We start from the raw sequence: 18,758 nt of genomic DNA on the forward strand, positions 1-18,758 counted from the left end.
ATAACGTTTTATAAAAGCAAACATTTCAATAAAATTTATAGAAAACTGTGTTTAAAAAAATGTAACGGATGTGACATATTTTTGTAATAAGTGTGACACTGAAAAATTATTGATTTTTATTTTAACGTTTAAATATTGTATACCTAAATGCATACAATATTTTAACATTAAATAAAAATTCAATAACTAATATTTACAAAATTAATAATTCATAAGGGTCAGAATCTCAGTATACATCAGAATGATAAACTCGAAATTTTTTTGAGCAAATTATTTCAATTTTAGTTAAAAATGTGCGTCCGCCGCCGGCAATTCAGTCTAATCTAGAGTTTTTAAAATAATGGTTGCTTTGAAAACTTTTGGAGTGTTAATCTTTCACATTATTTTTACTCAAAATTTAATTTTTAGATTGAGATACATAAAAAAATAAACTAATATGAAATTATTAAAGTTAAAAGTATAGGTTTTTTAATACCATCACTTAATTTTTTATACGTTCACTTTTATTTTTTGCTAATAATTAGTGGTCACCTTGCGTGGAATTTCCTACATTCAAAAGAATATTTTAAAATACAAATGTGGCAATCATGTTGATAAGTATGATAAGTACGAGCGATTTCACGACACGGACGTGAGGAATAAAATTATAACCAAAAATGGGATTCGCCTGTGTACTGACTTATATTTGTGTATCGCTTGTGTAGTTTTATAATTCTTTTACTGCACTGTGTAACACTTGCATGCAGTTTAAGAAAAATATTCTTTCTTGGGACGAATATTAGATAGGCATGCAACATGCTGTTTATGTACTTACAGACAGACACTCTTTGTTTGGTATTCTTTGAATAAAATAAAGTGAATTTTGTATGTCTTTTGCATACATGAGGAATGGATAGTTTGGTTTTTTTTTGTTTTGAAAAAAAAAAAAAAAATGTTTTTGGTTTTTGACTTTGTGGAAAGTAATTTTAAATTACATTATTTGGACACTTAGCCTTTACTTTGGAAAATATCATAATTATGCGTCGTTATGTGTATTTGAAATTTTGAATGAGTCATATTTTGCATCGTTTTCGCAAAGGTTTTTTTAAATAAAAAATTGTATAAAATTAACACAGTTTTTTGCTGTCATATTTTATTTAATTAAAACAAACCGTTTGATTGTGATTAATTTGCTCATTAACTAATTGTTTTTTTTTTTTTCAAATATTTTTTTCACTTTCAAATAATAACGACTCATGATAGCTGTGTTTTATTTTCCTGGTGATCCAGATCAGATCATTGATTTATTTGCGAAACAATAACAAAGCAAAAATCCTGCTTTTGTTTTAAATCATTTTAGATCATTGTTTTAAAAACAATGATCTGTGCCTACGTTCTGTAACTCTCGCATCGAGAAATTTCTCGCATGAAACACGCAAATCGGAACAAAAATAATGTGAATCGACACAAAAATCATTTTCTCACATTCGCTTGTTTCTATAAACAAAATTTTATCGCCTTGAAACATTTCTGAATCAAAATGGTTGACAGACTGGAAAAATGTGAATAAAACTGTGTCTGTAAGAAAATTATCGAGATAATTTCTCGATTAAACTGCCAAAATTACTCACAAGCAAAAAGGATGCGAGAAAGTAAGACATTTGAAAAAAAATTGGTAATCATGCTCGGACTACCGAGCGTTGGGATATTTTTTTGTAAAACTATGTGTATGACCTTTGATGGCCAAAGGTAAAAATATTTTCCCTTTTTTTGACAGTTTCCAATAATTCCAATAAAATAAAAAATTTATAGGGTTGCTTCTCACATCGAGATACAGACACAGGTTATTTTTCCAAATAGAGAAACGTATGGAATTTTTGTTTCACAATTTTTCGATGCGAGAAGTTCTCGACTAAGTTACAGAACGTAGGCACTGATCCGGATCACTAGGAAAATAAAACACAGCTAATGATTCCGTATTATTATAAGAAGCATTAACCTATAACACAGAGATATAATAGTTTATTTTGTTCTGGGAATTCCATAGGTATAATCCAGGAATGATAGGATAATTAGTACCGGGAGGTTCAGAAAAAAATACTTCTTACATTTTTATGATGGGTATCGATGAAGAATTGCACTATATGACACACTATAGGTGTGTTTATTATTAAAAGGGTGTTAAATACTGTATCGAAGGAAATTGAAGATATTCGCCCCAAAAAAGTAATTATGCTTTTTATGCAATGATGAATGTTTTTATTATTGATAGGGGAGAGTGGGGCTAAATGTAACAGGGGTAAGAATTAACAGCTAAAAAAAGCGATGTTCCTTTCAATATTAAGAAACGCGTAAAGGAGAAAAATGCTCAATTTTTGCATATCTACCGGCACATTTTCTTCAGATGAAGATTAGACGACAGGGTGAGAAGTTACACTAGTGGTGCCCAAAAAATGCATGTTTGTAACTTTTTTTTTTAATTTTATTTTTGGTCTACCTCTTTACCCGAAAAAGATAGAGTGCTAAGTGTTTTTTTGTTATATGCAACTGTGTTTTGGCTCAAATTGCGTGTATATGTTATGTCTATATCAATTTCGCTTTTTTTTTAAATTGATTTTATGTGCCAAATTTCATGCTGGGGCTAGTTGTAACATTTTTCCGGGGCAAGTTGTACCATGTAAAAACCTACCTATACTGAAAAATTGTTTACCTAATATAATTAACAACCCTGAATATGAATGCTTGTAATTGAATTTGTATTTATTTTGAAATTGGAAACACATTTTTGAACCACCACTTGAATTCATAAAGCTTATAAAACAATTTATGAATTCGAATAACTTTTATTTAAGACTACTGTCAAATTTTCTCTGGAAATCTTGGATTTGCTCCACTTTTTACAAATTTGCACCAAAATTTCATGACTGAGGTTTGTTTTTATTGTTATTAATTAAAAATAAATAAATATAAACAAATAAAGGTATTTTTCTCTTATTTTTAGTTCTTGGTACAACCTACCCCGGTATGTGTTACACTTTGCCCCGTATGTGGGGTAAGTTGAAACAACACGATTTTTTTTTTGGAAGCTTTATTTTTCAACATTACCGTTATGTTTTGCTAAATTTTTATGATGGATCTTGGAGCTAAAACATGGGTCTTTAATTTAAAAAAGGTCTGGTTGACCCACTTTCAAATTTGTAGGAGAACCATCGATTTTAGAAAAAAGTGTTACATTTGGCCCCACTCTCCCCTACAAGCGTAAAAAGTACTTTTTCAAAACTTTGAATTGTGGTAGCGACCCCTAGAACGTGTTTAAACTGGACCAAATTTTAACCAATTTATATTTAAGGCAGGAAGAACAAAATGAAAGGGTGTCCCATTAAAATTTCGAAAATTGATTTTTAAGAAGCACCCTAATGTATATGCTTACTGCAAATGCAATAAAATGTTGGTTCTTACTGAATGCGAAATCCACGAAATCATTAAATAAATTACAATATTCACTAAATAAGGTATTTAATCTAATGTTCTCAATATATTTTTAACATTACACATTTGTATACGGCGCAATTAAATATCTTATTTAGTGAATAGTACACAAATCAAGATCAAATAATTAAGTAACTGTGTCACACCCGTAACAATAAAAATACCCCAGATTTTAAAATTTTGTCTGAAAAACTGCGCTTTGTCATGTCAACTTCATTAAAGATTCCATACAGCACACGCTTTTTCGAGGAATACAAGTATAAGATAAGAAAATTCATGTTTTTATGATCATTGATGCGTAGGTGCGAGCTGGAAGAGAAAGAAGCCCATGATTTAATTTATACAATAGGCAAGGCACCGTTGTAGGTACCTATAAAATGAAACACACACATTTTATGAATACATTCATTAATGTTATATGCCTTATCTTTATTATTACCAAGAAGCTCGTGATAGTATAAAATCTTGAATACTTTTGTAAAAGATGATGAATCTGTTAGTTTCTTTTTAAAATAAATATTTTGACATTGATATCTATTGACAAATAAAAATCATACTAAATTTGGAAATGTAGGTATGGTATAGGAAGATAATGAAATTAGAGTTTAAAAGAGAGTTGCAGTTATTTCCATGCTTATTCAATAGTTCAATATCTTTCGTAAACTAGTTCCAAAAGAATAAAAATGGTTACTTGTTACTTCTTGTTACTGCATGTGAGTCACTTTTAATAAACTCAAATTCATACCTCAATACCTTATTCCTATCTAACTCGTGCTTCCCAACCCCTTGCCTCGCCTCGAACCTTTGGACGTGCTAAAAAAAAATAAAAAGGTTCACGTTTCTGCAGAGTTCGGCTTTATAGCGATCGTTGAATGTACCTTATGTACATAATTCCATGTCTTGCATTCCATTTGATATTCAATGCTCTTCGGCAACACATGGGAATACAACAGAAAGTATAATGTTAGGTAGATAATACAATCATATGTACCTGGTATATATAAAAATTTTGATAGTATAAGTTTCACTCAAGAGTTACAATCAAATTGACTCGGCTTGACTCTGTGAGAAAAAGTATATCTGTGCGTAAGCCAGGTAGAAAACGAGTTTTCATCGAGTTTAAGATGAGATGATTCAATACAAAAACTCTATACCTGCGGCAGTGGCAATCATGTTTTTGTTTTTTTTTTTATCAACTGGTCAATGAACATTCAACATTGAGAAATGGATAGATTTCTTGCAAAAGCGATGTTGTCGTTTTAATATTTTGTCATACAAAAAGGTATCCCTAAAAGTCGAGATTTATTATGTATGTTTTTTAACTAAACTATAATTAACTGTTTATAGAATATTATAGAAAAAAAAAAAAAATAAAATCAATTTAACAGGTTGTTTTATTGATTTATTGGTACTCAAGTTTCAAAAACAACTTCTCGAATTCCGATAAAACATTACCACATTGTAGTTCATATATTTTTCTGACTAATGGCAAACAACTACTGTAAATTATATCATTTTTGGGGAATTTGATAATTTAAACCTTAATTCCAATTTTTGTAGGTAATCCAAAATATTTGTTTCGGATTAATAATAATAATGCAGTTTAAAAAAAAAACAATTTTTTTGAAATCAGATAAGTTGTGTGGGAGAAGAGTTGTATTTTCGTGAAGCTTGGAAGCTCAGTTAGTAAAAATCTAACACAGCCGAAAAACAAAAGCTTACTGGGAATTGCTCGGAATGCTTTAGAATAATTTAAAAATTTGAAATTATATTATTTACATGATTAGTTATCTAGAATAATATATTTTGTTGTTTACTAACAATGATATAAATTTGGTTCCATTGTCACAAACTGCACAATTTTTGTTCATACTTTTACTCAGGCACCTTACTACATCGAAACATTAATTTTTATGAAAATTCAATGTAAAATAAAAGCAAGTTCTTTAAGATTGTCATGAAAATTATATATTCCATGGTAAATATAATTAAAATTGTTTTTATTTCTGATTCTCACAGAATGTATAACATTTTTATGCAGTTGAAAAAAAAATGCATAAACTTTAACTGTTATGCAACGGTACCGTTTCAAAAGCGTTTTTTCTCGTTAAAAAAACACACTTTAACCCGAAATATTTTGATGCGCATATTATATTATTTTGTTCTATGGTATATAAAACGTCCAGACAAAATTTTATCAATCTACCACTTTTTTCAAGGAGTAATTGGTAATATTCGGACTCTTGCTCTTTAAGTAAAAAAAATTCAAAAAGAGTCTAATAACTTTTTACATGATGGTCGAAACATTTTGGTATTGATTTTATTCGATTGTGCGTTAGAAAATACCTCGAAATCAGGTATCATATTAATAAATATATTTCATTACCTATATGCATGATCTGCAACTAAGCGAGTGCAACACAGAAAAACTCTTGTATCTAAACTTCCGGATGGAATAGAAAGTGGCCTTTAAATAACTCTTATATTGAGTACTACCAACGATATTAATTTCATGCTTTTATCACAAAGTGCACGATTGAACTCTTTTTTAATGTTAAGCCGCCCTACTAGAAACCCCTTTATTTTTTGTTGTTAAATTAATTTATGAAACAATAAATTTTCTTTTTTTATTTTTTAATTGTTCAGAGTTGTATGAGGATACAGTTAAGTGACACAGTATTGAATTAAAATTTTGATGAAAATCTGTCCTCTTGCTTAGGGTAAAGAAATGTTTACAGATGTCCGCAAAGACCTACGAACGAAATGATCAAATTATAAAAAGGGTAAACTTTTCAGGTACCGTTTTACCGAATAGTGTACTTGGATAAAAAAACTTTCAAAAATTATGTCTCGAAAACTTATCCATACCTACACATTTTTTCAAATATGATTTTCGAGTTTTCTGGGTAAAAATCTATACGGAAAGTATTACGGCACTTGGTGTCCAAATTTTTTTTATTTTTTTGTAAACTAGTGTTATCATTCCATTCAGCAAGATACTTGAAAGTAATCGTTTATATTGCCAGATTATATGAACATACATTTTCTATCTTGATAAACCGTCTACTCCTCAGCTAAGCTTCCACATTCAATAAAAAAAACATTAAATAAATAAATACAAAAAATATCACGTATACGTCACAGTGTACGTGGACAATGTGCAAATAATGTGAATTACAACTTTGGCCTTGATACTAAAATACCCAAAAGGATATTAAATAAGAATTGCACTCAATAATAAATTTCTTCTGCCTATTAAATTTTGCTTATTTTGAAAATAATACAAAAAAATAAGAAACAAAACATAAAAAAAAGTTTGTATCATATTTTTGGTTATTTAGTAACCAAAAAGCCCTTTTCAAGGGGTTTTATACACAATCCTGTAGAACGAAGACAACTCATTCAGAGGGGATTTTATTTTCTTGGTGTTACTTCTATGCATAATTATTCAATGATACTACCATTATTTACACAAAAATTATTTTTTATCTTTTCATTTAATTCACAGAAAACTTGGACTTGATCTTGTACCTAGAGTGGGTCCATTAGCAGTAGATCCAAATAAAATAGGAATTGTTCGTCTTTATCAAGTACACGTTACTAGCGCCGACAATGCTAAGGCTTCATCGGTAAGAATTTTATTAAACAAATTCATTTAAACGAATAAAATCCATTTGAATTTTTTGCAGAGTCGTGGAACCTTAAGAAGAAAAACCACCCGAAAAATACTAACCCATCATTTATATTTTTGTATGCGTGATTTTGGTCACCGAATCGGCGGTGATGATACCGAAGTTTATTTTTACCTCTACGATGGTAGTCCAAATAAAATGAAAGCCTTATCTGAAAGATTTATGGTGAGAATTTCCAAGGATACCATTTCGAATTATTCCGAAAAACTTCATAGTAAATGTACAGTTTTTACTGATTTAGGTAAGAAGACAAAAAAACTGAAAGATTTTGTAATTAGTACGATTTTCTTTCTCTAAAAAGGTGCTGCAGATCTTGGCGAAGAGCTTTACCTAATTGCCGTCGTTATGAGAGTTGGTAAAATTATTCACTCTGAATCAGTGAAAAAGGTAGAAAAAACCAATACCGGCACATACGTATCGACATTCCGTCGACCTTTTGGGGTGGGTGTTCTATCTCTAGGCGATGTTTGTCAATTCGACAACACAGTCGAAACCGAAGAAAAAGATTACAACATTAAGGTAATATTCAAAACCTATTTTACCACTATGAACCTTTATTTCATGATTCACTTTCAGATTTTCCAATGTGAAGAAAAAGACTTTCATCAGCTTCACGAGCTTATAATTAAAAAATCTAGCGGCAAATTTTGCCCAGTTACAACAGGCAATCAAAACTCACCCGGAATTGTTGTGTCCTTGAAACTTCTACACGGTGGATTAGGTCAGGCTCGCCAAGAGCAACCACTTCTATTTCAAGGTACAACTATAACTAGAAAAATGGGTTTTCCCGATGTCATAATGCCCGGAGACGTTCGCAACGATATGTTTATCACTCTTGAACGTGGTGAATTTGAACGTGGTGGCAAAAATACTGCTAAAAATATCATGGTCACTGTACTCGTCCTAGATATTGATGGCAATGTTTTATCGGATTCATTATGGCCCGCCTCTGGAATGGAATCCCAAAACTCATTTAAATCTACAATTCTCTATCACCAAAACTCTCCTTGCTGGAACGAAATGATCCGGTTGAGTGTCCCAATTGATAAGTTTTCCACTGCACATGTGCGCTTCGAGTTCCGACACTGTTCGACACGAGAGAAATCGGAACCAAAATTGTTTGGTTTTAGTTTCGCTCGTTTGATGGACCCTAGCGGAGCAACTCTTACCGATGGTCAACACGAACTCTACGTTTATAAATGTGAAGATCCTGGTAAACTTTCTACATCGCAGTATCTACGACTGCCATGTAAACCAAAAGACCCCCAAGCAGAACAGGAATCGAGTTCTCTCTTCCATCGTAGCTCCAAGGAGGTCTTTGTGTGTAACTCACTTTTATGTTCGACGAAACTAACTCAAAACAGTGATCTTTTGTCATTGCTTCAGTGGCGTGCACATCCTGAAACTATTCAAGACTCACTCACAGGAGTTTTGCGTTTGAACGACGAGGAATTGGTTAAGTTTCTTCAGGATGTTCTCGATGCATTATTTGCTATGTTCTCAAATGAAGAAGGCAACAGTACACAATACTCTGGATTAGTTTTTCACGTGCTAGTTAGTATATTCAGCCTTTTACAAAGCAATAAATTCCAGCATTTTAAACCCGTTATGAATGCTTACATAGAAGATCATTTCGCAGCTGCTTTAGTTTATAAAGGTTTAATAACATCAGTTGAGCATATGGCTGTATTTATGACCAAAGCAGAACATCCAGATCCATTTCAAAAATGTTTTGGTTCACTCGAATATATTTTTAAACTACTCATTCAGTCGAGGAAATTATTTGCTCGAGCAACTGGTGGACAGTATGAAGATTCATTTCGACGAGACTTGCATTCATTGTTTACAGCTTTGAATGGAATGCTGGCAGTTCCATCATATGATGTAATAATACCAACTCAAGAAGCTCTACTTCATTCAACTGGTGTGGTATTGGAACAGCTTAAAGACACTTTACCAGCTCCAGAACTTGGCATGTTGGCACGTAATATGTTGGATGCTATTCCTAGAGATGCACCGATCAGACTTATTCAGGCAAAGTTACATGCTGTGAAAAATCTAGTGTCTGGAGAATTATTTCATGAAGATGGTTGGTTTTTTCATTTCAATATATAAAGGAATTTAATATATTTTTACTTTTTTTTTTAGATTCCCGTACTGTGGTCTTATCAGTGGCATGTAAACATCTGCGAATGCATCTCGGTCGCCGTGACGAACTCAAGCTTTGCTCGGAAATTATATCAGAGATTCTGACTCATTTATATGATTTACAACGAGAGCAAAAAGACAAAGTTACAAACACATTACAACATGATCTCGACTCGTTGTGCAAAAATATATTAGGCATTCTAATGAAAACTATTATAGTCATGATGGATGGTACTAATACTGTACTTGCACAATTAGTAGCCTGTCTACTTGGTTTACTACAACTTCTGGATGAAACTCACTATAAACGATATTGGGACGAGTTGAGTGCGAATAAAGATCCGCGAGACTTGAAAGAGTTTCTTAATAAAAGTATATTACTATTCCAAGAACTTCTCACACAAGATTGGCTTGTGTTTCCATCTGATTGGCTTGTTATGAAACTCTCAGCAAATGATGTTTTAAGAAAGGCATTGGAAGAATTCGCCAAACCATTGGTTTATCGGTTTCTTGCACCAAATTCTTTTGATTCAACACTTTGGTGGTTATATTTTAAGTGTGCTGTAGCTTTCCTAACGCAGCCATCATTACAACTTGAACAATATAGAGAAACAAAAAGAAGAAAAATTTTAAATTCGCACGGTGATATGCGAGTTTTAATGGGATTTCAAATACTCAGTATGTGGTCACAATTGGGGGAGCAAAAATTGCATTTTATTCCTTCGATGGTAAGGCCATTTTTAGAAGTCACGCTTGTACCAGAACCTGCACTAAGAAAAGCTACTCTTACTGTATTCTATGATATGATGCAATGTGAACAGGTAATTATTATAAATAAATCATTTTTAATTTTAAACCCAAAATCACTTCATATTCCATATAGTCTGCCCGAGGATCATTTCGTCTGGTTGAGAGTGAATTAATTGATAAGCTTGATTTTTTAATCAGCGAAAACAAAGGTGATGATGAGTACAGAGAGCTATTTAGTACGATGTAAGTATTTGTTTATCTATTTGTAATGTAATCATATTCTGTATATAATAAAATAACAACTTTTATGCCAACATTAAAAAAAAATTATCCATATGTATAATTTTATTCATTATTCACGCTTTACAATGTTTCATACATTTTAATCTAAAAAAAGGGAACATCTGAGCTTGGTGTAAGTCAATATCTAACTTTTTCATGTTTTTTGTTTGTCTAGTTTTTGTTTGCTTGCATGCTAGCTAATGTATGGTTTTTTTTTTCTATTTTATTTTCTTCAGAGATTTATCTATAGTTTGTATCACTTTATCTCTACAGACATTATACAAACTCTACCTAAAGTCTTTCTTTCCTAGCGTATCACTTTTTAATCGCTTCAACTGAAAACAGCAAATAAACTAAATAATATTTTATTTCTCATTTTTTTTTATTTTTTCCTACTGCTAACAGAATAATTTTAAAATTACTGTTTTACCAATGCTAACAATTAAAGATTTAATAGATATTTGATCCTGCCAATTCGTGTTTTTGGTTAGAAATGTGAAATGTTTAAATTCTCACTTCTTCAAAAGAATCGAAATATAAATTACTTTTTTGATGAAGGTACAAATAATGTATTTTGTTTAGTGTTATTTTTTTACCTTTGAGTCGGATGGGACGACAACTCTTCCAATTTATCGAAAGTATGGATTTTTGGCATTTAACTTTCAAATGCCAAAAGTCTTCGAAAAGTATTGCGTTCAAAATCCGAAGATCATATGTTTTGACTCATATTTCCTCTGTTTCCTAATCGCGGATGTCTTAATTTTTAGAAAAACAAAATAATTAAATCTTCCTCATCTCCGCATAGAATGTTGGAGTATGGAAACTATCAATTATTTTGCTAACTTCATTTAACTTCATATATACTCCATACACCTGTTAGAGTTTTCAAAACAATTCTTTTTTTGTCACTTTTAAGTGTTTTGCGTTTAGTATCCGGTATAGAATAAGGTTGGAATCAACCTTTTGCCTTTTGTTTTTGGATTTGTTTTTTTTTGTGTATCTTGTCGCAGGTTTGAGAGATGGCTAGGTTGGTGAATCAAAGCAAATTCTGTATTGATATTAGAAGAATATTTTCATGTAATCCTTAGAAATACTAGATATGAATGAATCCCATTTTGCTTTATCGGGTAGGTTTTTTTTTTATTGTTGTTGATTTTATCGACCAGGGCCCTGTTTCAGAGCTTACTACATTAACTACATCAGCTACATTTACTACATCCGCAACCTCAATAGTTGAGCCCAATTGAACGTCGGAAAATATTTGTTATGGTTTATTAAATAGTGAAAATGTTCAAAAAAGTGCTATGAGGAGTCCAACAGGCCGCGCGCCGCAACGCAATTAATGTTTAAAGTCATTGATGTAGCTGATGTAAAAAATGTAGTAAACTGTGGAATAGGCCTCATTAGTGAAGTTAATAAAAATGCGGATGTGATCGCTGCCAGAGCGATTGTTTTACTGAGGAGTGAAAGATCAACATGCTACGGATTTTTGAAACGTTTAATAAAACTGATATCGTGACTAGGTGACTGTTGAAAATGTATTTTAAATTAAAAATTCCTTCTTCTCTTTTTTAAATTCCTGAAAAAAATATTTTAATTAAACCATTTTGGGCAATCAAAATCAAATGCTACTCGCTGCATCGAAAAGCACAAATTCTCTTTTGAATGAACATTTAATTGAACTACATATCGCCTGCGGAAAGCAACATTTTTTTAACGCCATAGAGTTATTAAATACTTAGAACAATTTTGCCTTCCGCCGACGATATATTTAATCATTCTCGGTTTTACAATAACAATAAAAAAAAAAATTATGAGAGTATGCTTCGCTTGAAAGCAGGGCTAAGCTTGAATCAGAAGCAAGAAAATCCGAGAAAGCCTCCCCAACAAAAATACCGTTTTGGATAAAATTGGAACACGACTGACCAACTTGTTACTGTCATAAAAATCCCCGTCGCTTTTATTTCACCTACCATTTTAAATATTTTCAATATATATTTTGTCCACGCAAAGTTTTTAGTCAAGAAGTATTAGTTTGGCATGATTTTAAATTTTAGTGAACAAGTTAACAATAGAAAGAATTATGATTTCTCTAGAGCAGTTTTAAATTTAGTTTTTAATTTTTTTATTTTTATTTGTATCCTCTTAAAATAAGTAAAACATATGTATGTTTGTGATTAGATCGTGGAAGTACTGGAAGAACAGACAGCGCCATCGAAAACAAAATTAGAATGATTTTTTTTTTTGTTAAATATTTTGTTTTGTAGTCCACAAAGTAATTCACTATAATTTTATTAAAGTCAATTGTAAATACTAATTCATTATATTTGGCGCTGTAACCTTCCTCTAATTACCGATTAAATTAAACAAAAATAAGATTAAAATCTTACATTTAGCCTGACATTATAATTACTATAAATTCTATATTAATTTAAAATAAAAAAATATAATTTGTAAACTTTTCTAACAGCTTACTGGAAAAAGTACAGACTGAAAATCCAAATTGGAAAGATTCGGCCATTGCCTTTATTACATCGGTAACACGATTACTCGAGCGATTATTAGACTATCGCAGTGTTATGCAAGGAGAAGAGAATCGTGACAAACGAATGTCTTGTACTGTCAATCTTCTCAATTTTTATAATAATGAAATCAATCGAAAAGAAATGTATCTTAGGTATTTATTATTTTATAAAATAAACTAAAATATATAATAATAAATAAAAACATTCTTAGATACATTTACAAACTTCACGACTTGCATCTACAAGCGGAAAATTATACAGAAGCTGGTTTTACACTAAAACTTTATGCCAGCATGTTGACATGGGACAGAGAATCAATATCAAATGCACCTAATGATAACACTGATCAACTAGAATGGCAACGAAAAGAAAAACTTTATCATGAAGTAAAAGTTTTTGATTTTTTTTATAAAATTAAAATTATTTATTAACCAAATCTGTTTTTTCTAGATCCTAAAATATTTTGATAAGGGTAAATGTTGGGAGAAAGGCATACCTCTGTGTAAAGAATTGGCACATTTATATGAAACGCGATTGTTCGATTACAATAAACTGAGTGAAATTCTAAATTTGGAAGCGAAATTCTTCCAAAATATCTTAACACAGTTGAGACCAGAACCTGAATATTTTCGGGTTGGTTTTTATGGAATGGGATTACCACTCTTTGTTAGAGTAAGTTAATTTTATTTTAAATAATTAATAGATTTGTCCTATCGAATTTTATAATTTTTCAGAATAAACAATTTGTCTATCGTGGATTAGAATATGAAAGAATTGGAGCGTTCACTCAAAGATTACAAACTGAGTTTCCACAAGCTCAAATTTTAACTAATAACAGTCCACCAGATGCATCGATTTTATCGGCTCCAGATCAGTATATTCAAATAAGCAATATTCGTCCGGTAGGAGATGCACAAGCTTTGAAAACCGCTATGGTTCCTGTGCCGGAAAAAATAGCCAGATTTTATGAGGTATGTTTATACTTATATTGAAATTATAGCCCTTTTGTAATTTTTGTTTGTAATGTATAAATTTTTTTGATTACTCTTGCTATTATCCTTGTTCTTTCCATCTTCCATTCCGCTTTCAAATACTGCGAGATATATCTTATATCTTGAGTCTTTTACTGACTCCCATCTTTTCTTCTACCGCTCTCTTCTTCCTTCTCTTTCCAATCACTCGTATCTGTTCATAATGTCTTCCTTTCTTTCATTTCTTCCCTTACTTGTTCCCATCGTGATAAAATCGGTTTTTATAATTCACTAAACACCGTTTTAAATGATCTTCTACACTTAACTTTCTGATGCCATTTGATTTCTTGTATAAAAAAGAATTGCTAGAAAATAAATTTCAAAAATCGTTGAGTCGTTTTTTAAAAACATATTTTTTTATATATTAAAATGGTCTAAAATTAAAAAAAAAACAAAGTTGGTACCATTTTGAAAAAATAATTACATATATAAAGGGCTACAGCCTAAACGGCTGGGCCGATCCACTTTAAACTTTGTACATATGTACATATGTATGTAGCAGTTTTTGGAATTAATTTTTTTGAACCAAAAATAACGGTACCTGTGATATACCAATTTTGAATTTGATTTTTGAAAGTTATTTAAAAACGGCTCCTATGATTTGCTTAATTTCAACGATTTTTTTTTAAACAAAAGCACTTACATATGTTGTTTTTATATAAATCAATAATAAAATATTGAAAAAAGAAAATAGTTTTTGGATTAAAAAAAATGTGGAAACGGAACATTGAATTTTTTTGAAATTTCGTTTTTTTTTTCAAAAAAAATTATTTAAAAAAATAAGTTTTTTAAAAATCGGTTTTAACGATTTTGAAATTTTTTTTTCTAAAAATGCATCTTAAAAAAAATTAAACTGCACACTTTTTTAGGAGCTTAATTTCATTTATAGAGTTGTTTTTTTCATTTGAAAAGAGAAATTTATGTTTTAAAAAAATTTTTTTATTATTAAATACATTTACTGGTTGAACAGAATGAAAATTCGCTTGTAGCAAAGAAAAACGTCGTGGTACAAGATGTCAAATAAATTCGCTCAAAATGTAGAAAAGATGAACAGAATTATGTGGCGTACAAAAATGTCAATTGCCTTGAAAAAAAAATAATTTTAACTGAGTAACCACATTAGAAACGTCAAAAGTCATTCCGCTTGTAGCTTGAAGTAAAAGTCGACTCGACTTGTACCACAGCGAATTTCCTTGCCACAGCCACAGCTACGTATTCTGGCACCAATATACTAATTTCATACTTTTTAACTTTGACAGCGACACAAGACACAAGCCACAGACACACATTCTGGTCTACCAGTTACAAAATTTGTATAAGAAAGTCTTGAAAAGTTTAGTACTTTGAATTCTAAGAGTTAGTACGTGCGACCCGTTTATTTTTTTTTTCTCCTCCAAACATTTCCTTCCTATTTCGCTTCCTTTTCCACCTGCTAATTTTTCTTCGTACTTTCATTTCCTTTTTCTTCCTCTTATCCATTATCTCATATGTTTTGTTTCCTCTCTCACCATGTATCCTTGTGTTTGCCATTCTACCCCAAGCGTTCCTTTGGAGGTACTTCTCTTGCAATCTTTCCATTTCCTGTCTCTCCTCCCATCCCCATATCCCATCACCCTCCAAACCAGGCCTTCCCGAATTTCCTTCAATCCCTCATTCTTCATTACCGCCGCTGCCTTTTTTATTCTGTCCCTTATGTATGCCTCCTGCCCTGCATTCATTTTGAACACATTACCTATTCTAATTGTTTGTCTATTTCAGGTTAACGATGTCACACGATTCATTTACGACCGTCCCATATATAAAGGCCCCATCGACAAAGACAACGAATTCAAAAGTTTATGGATCGAACGAACCACCTTAGACATTGATAGCCCTTTGCCTGGCATTCTACGTTGGTTCGAAGTCATTTCCAAATCAGTTCAAGAAATAACTCCTGTCGAATTTGCATGTGAAACAATGAATAACGTTGGCAAAGAACTATGGGATCTTATTGTGCAATATAGAAGTGATCCAAAACGAAATATTAACCCATTCTCAATGCGATTGCAGGGAATAATCGATGCAAATGTAATGGGTGGCATTAGCAAATACCAAGAAGCATTCTTTTCCGAGAACTTTCTCAAATCAGCTCAGGGACATGGCCAACAGGCAAATGTACAAAAACTAAAGTGCCTGATATTGGAACAAATTCAGGTATTAGAAACAGCTTTGGAATTGCATGGACAATTGGCACCGCCAGGAGTTCAACCATTGCATAATCGTTTACTTGAAAGATTCTCTCAGTTAAGACAAAGCTTGTCGGGCATGGGTCGTTTGAAACGACAATATTCTGAGAGTATAGTCAATACCCCTCTACCACCATTACCCACAGAAACTCAAAAACGAACTCTTAGTTTGGGTGGAAACTCGTTTGGTATATATGAACATGATGAAATTTATACTAGACCCGCTGAAACTGTGAGACCCGTGGAAAATCTTTCCTTAGGACAGATTACTAACTCCTATCAAACACTCAGCAAAGAGAATCTCAATATTTCGGATATAACTCGATGCGATATGAAGGGTCAAGCTCCACCGGTCCCTCACAGACCCAAATCAACAGGATTTGTATGCAATATGGATAGCCCAGAAGTTCCTCCAAAGACTCTACCTCGCGATCGTGGCGGTACCTCTCCCAATGCTCCGCCCCTTCCACCTCGTGGCATTACTCCCGACAAAAGAGCATCAAATCCTCCTTTACAATTCAATGAATTTTCAGATCAGTCTTATAATTCTAACTCAAATTCAAGACATCAAGGCCAAAAATATTCGGTAGTTGATATTAGTTTCGATGAACCCGAAGCTGATTTCAATCAGCATATGAATGCCGATGGTGGACAAATGAACATTTGTTATCCACCAAATGATTTTCGTGATTCTGGTATATCAACAAGTTCGAACGAACTCAATCAACTAAACAACTTAAACTCCTTAGACGGACCCAACAACCATCAGGATGCCGATGTTGGATTGAACATCAATCATGAGCACCACCACTCACCCAATTCGTTTGAATTGGATCTACCATTGCCACCACCGATTCCACCGAAGTCACTAAATGTATCTACACCTGATTGTGATGAACGAGCCCCATCGTCATGCTCACAGCATCACTGTCAGGAAAATGGCGGTTCCAATGAGGGATATATAACTCCAAAGAATTCGAAAAATAATGCCTTTAGTCCTGATGCATTATGAACATAATTCTTTTACTAATTACGAGCAATATGGATTTGCAAAATACTCGTTATATCGGTATAGAAAAAATAAGTTATATAACAAAATAAATTTAATCCTCCTAACTCCTAAATTTATTCTTAATTGAGCTTCCGATATAAATTGGAAAACAATAAGTTTTTACAATTACTTCCTTTCCACCGATGCTCTAAAAATTGATTTTAAGGAAAACATATTTAGTTTCCATATATAAAAAAAAAAGAATCCTAAGTTTTAATTTTTACGTTCTTTGTGCCAAAAATCGAATCCAAAAAATGTATTTTTTTAAATTATAAATTTCCATTTAGATATATATTTTTCATCTTGCATGTTTATAGTTTTAAAATTTAATAATCATTTATTTTTTAATTTTTATTGTAATCAATATCAAAAAAGAAAGAAAAAACTTACCGAAGGTTGTGGGAATATTGTGCTTATTGTAATTTTTTGTTTTTAATTTTTTGTTTTAAGTTAAATGATATACTCTATATAATATAAGAATTTCCTTGTCATTCTTTTTTTCGAAACTCAATGTGATTTATCGCGCAAACAACAATCTTTCCCTAATGAATCTCAGTATTTGTATTTTTCAATCTAAGTTTTTGTTTTTTTGATTTTCTATATTTTGTAAATTCTTTGTTTTTTTTTGGCTTACTATAAAAACTTTAAAACTATATTATAAATTATATTGTATTTTAAATGTAAGCGAGTTTTCTCATTTAAACAAAAACAAAAAAAACAAAATTTATTTGTATCGAAAACACCATTATTGCAATAGTTTATGTGATGCACAAAATATCAAAAAGCGAAAAGTCGAGAGGTAAAACAAAAATTAAAAAAAAACAAATACAAATCAAATCAGCGATGTGTTGTGCATACGAACGTAAGTTTTTTATTGTATATTTTTATATTGTAAAACTAGTCAAAAAAATAAAATAAAAGATACAAAAATATATTATAAGTATGCCCTCATACTAAACTAATCCATTTGTTTTATTAACCTATTTAGGATAGTTTTTTTTTTAAAGATCGCTTTCTTCATATGCATGTAATTGATTATTTTGCTGGAAACTTTTTTATGGAATATGTTAAGGTACATCAAAAAAACATTATTTGTTTGGACAGTTAAATGTAGGGAAGAATAGTATTCCGGCGAATTTAGAATGAGGGAATTATATTCTTAGGAGAACACAGTATTGAGCAGTATTCCGAACAAAAGACTCCTGAAAAATATGAAAAGAAGGACTTCGTTTTTGTTTCCAGAAATGTTTGGGATCGTACCAAAACAGGGGTGATTATGAATTGAGCTGAAAATCTCAAGCCAAAGATAATCGGCCCTATTCTCCTATTCGATTCACGTGAAAATCAAAAATAAGAAGCGTTAAAAAGGCGGTTAAAATCAAACTTAGACAATTTTCTTTTCTTTAGAATTTCTAAAACAGGCAGAAACAACACTTTGCTATGGAAAATTAGAAGTTTTTCAAAGCCAATTTCTTGTTATAAAGGAAGGGAATCTTTTGATTCACGTGAATCGAATAGCAGAATAGGGCCGAATGTTAAGAGTTAAAATAAATAAACCGTAGCCAAAGAGACATTTTTTTACCTAG

At 31.4% G+C, this 18,758-nt stretch overlaps 1 protein-coding gene across 2 annotated transcripts in view; it reads left to right on the plus strand.

Annotated features, from left to right (window-relative positions):
* The window catches only part of LOC129913096 (dedicator of cytokinesis protein 3), a 43,757-nt gene extending 25,623 nt beyond the window's left edge, over positions 1–18,134 (plus strand). Inside the window, exons 5-16 of one of the 2 annotated variants that reach the window (XM_055991570.1) lie at positions 6,977–7,097; positions 7,158–7,401; positions 7,462–7,679; positions 7,737–9,249; positions 9,309–10,129; positions 10,192–10,301; positions 10,456–10,473; positions 12,811–13,017; positions 13,077–13,251; positions 13,316–13,537; positions 13,600–13,836; positions 15,655–18,134. In XM_055991570.1, coding sequence (XP_055847545.1) covers positions 6,977–7,097; positions 7,158–7,401; positions 7,462–7,679; positions 7,737–9,249; positions 9,309–10,129; positions 10,192–10,301; positions 10,456–10,473; positions 12,811–13,017; positions 13,077–13,251; positions 13,316–13,537; positions 13,600–13,836; positions 15,655–17,133 — 5,365 coding nt within the window. In that variant the 3' untranslated portion in view covers positions 17,134–18,134. The remainder of the gene's footprint in view (positions 1–6,976; positions 7,098–7,157; positions 7,402–7,461; positions 7,680–7,736; positions 9,250–9,308; positions 10,130–10,191; positions 10,302–10,455; positions 10,474–12,810; positions 13,018–13,076; positions 13,252–13,315; positions 13,538–13,599; positions 13,837–15,654) is intronic. The other variant, XM_055991571.1, reaches the window with a different exon arrangement.
* The last annotated feature ends 624 nt before the right edge of the window (positions 18,135–18,758 follow it).

Source organism: Episyrphus balteatus, chromosome 3 (genome assembly GCF_945859705.1).
Source record: "Episyrphus balteatus chromosome 3, idEpiBalt1.1, whole genome shotgun sequence".
Lineage (NCBI taxonomy): Eukaryota > Metazoa > Arthropoda > Insecta > Diptera > Syrphidae > Episyrphus > Episyrphus balteatus.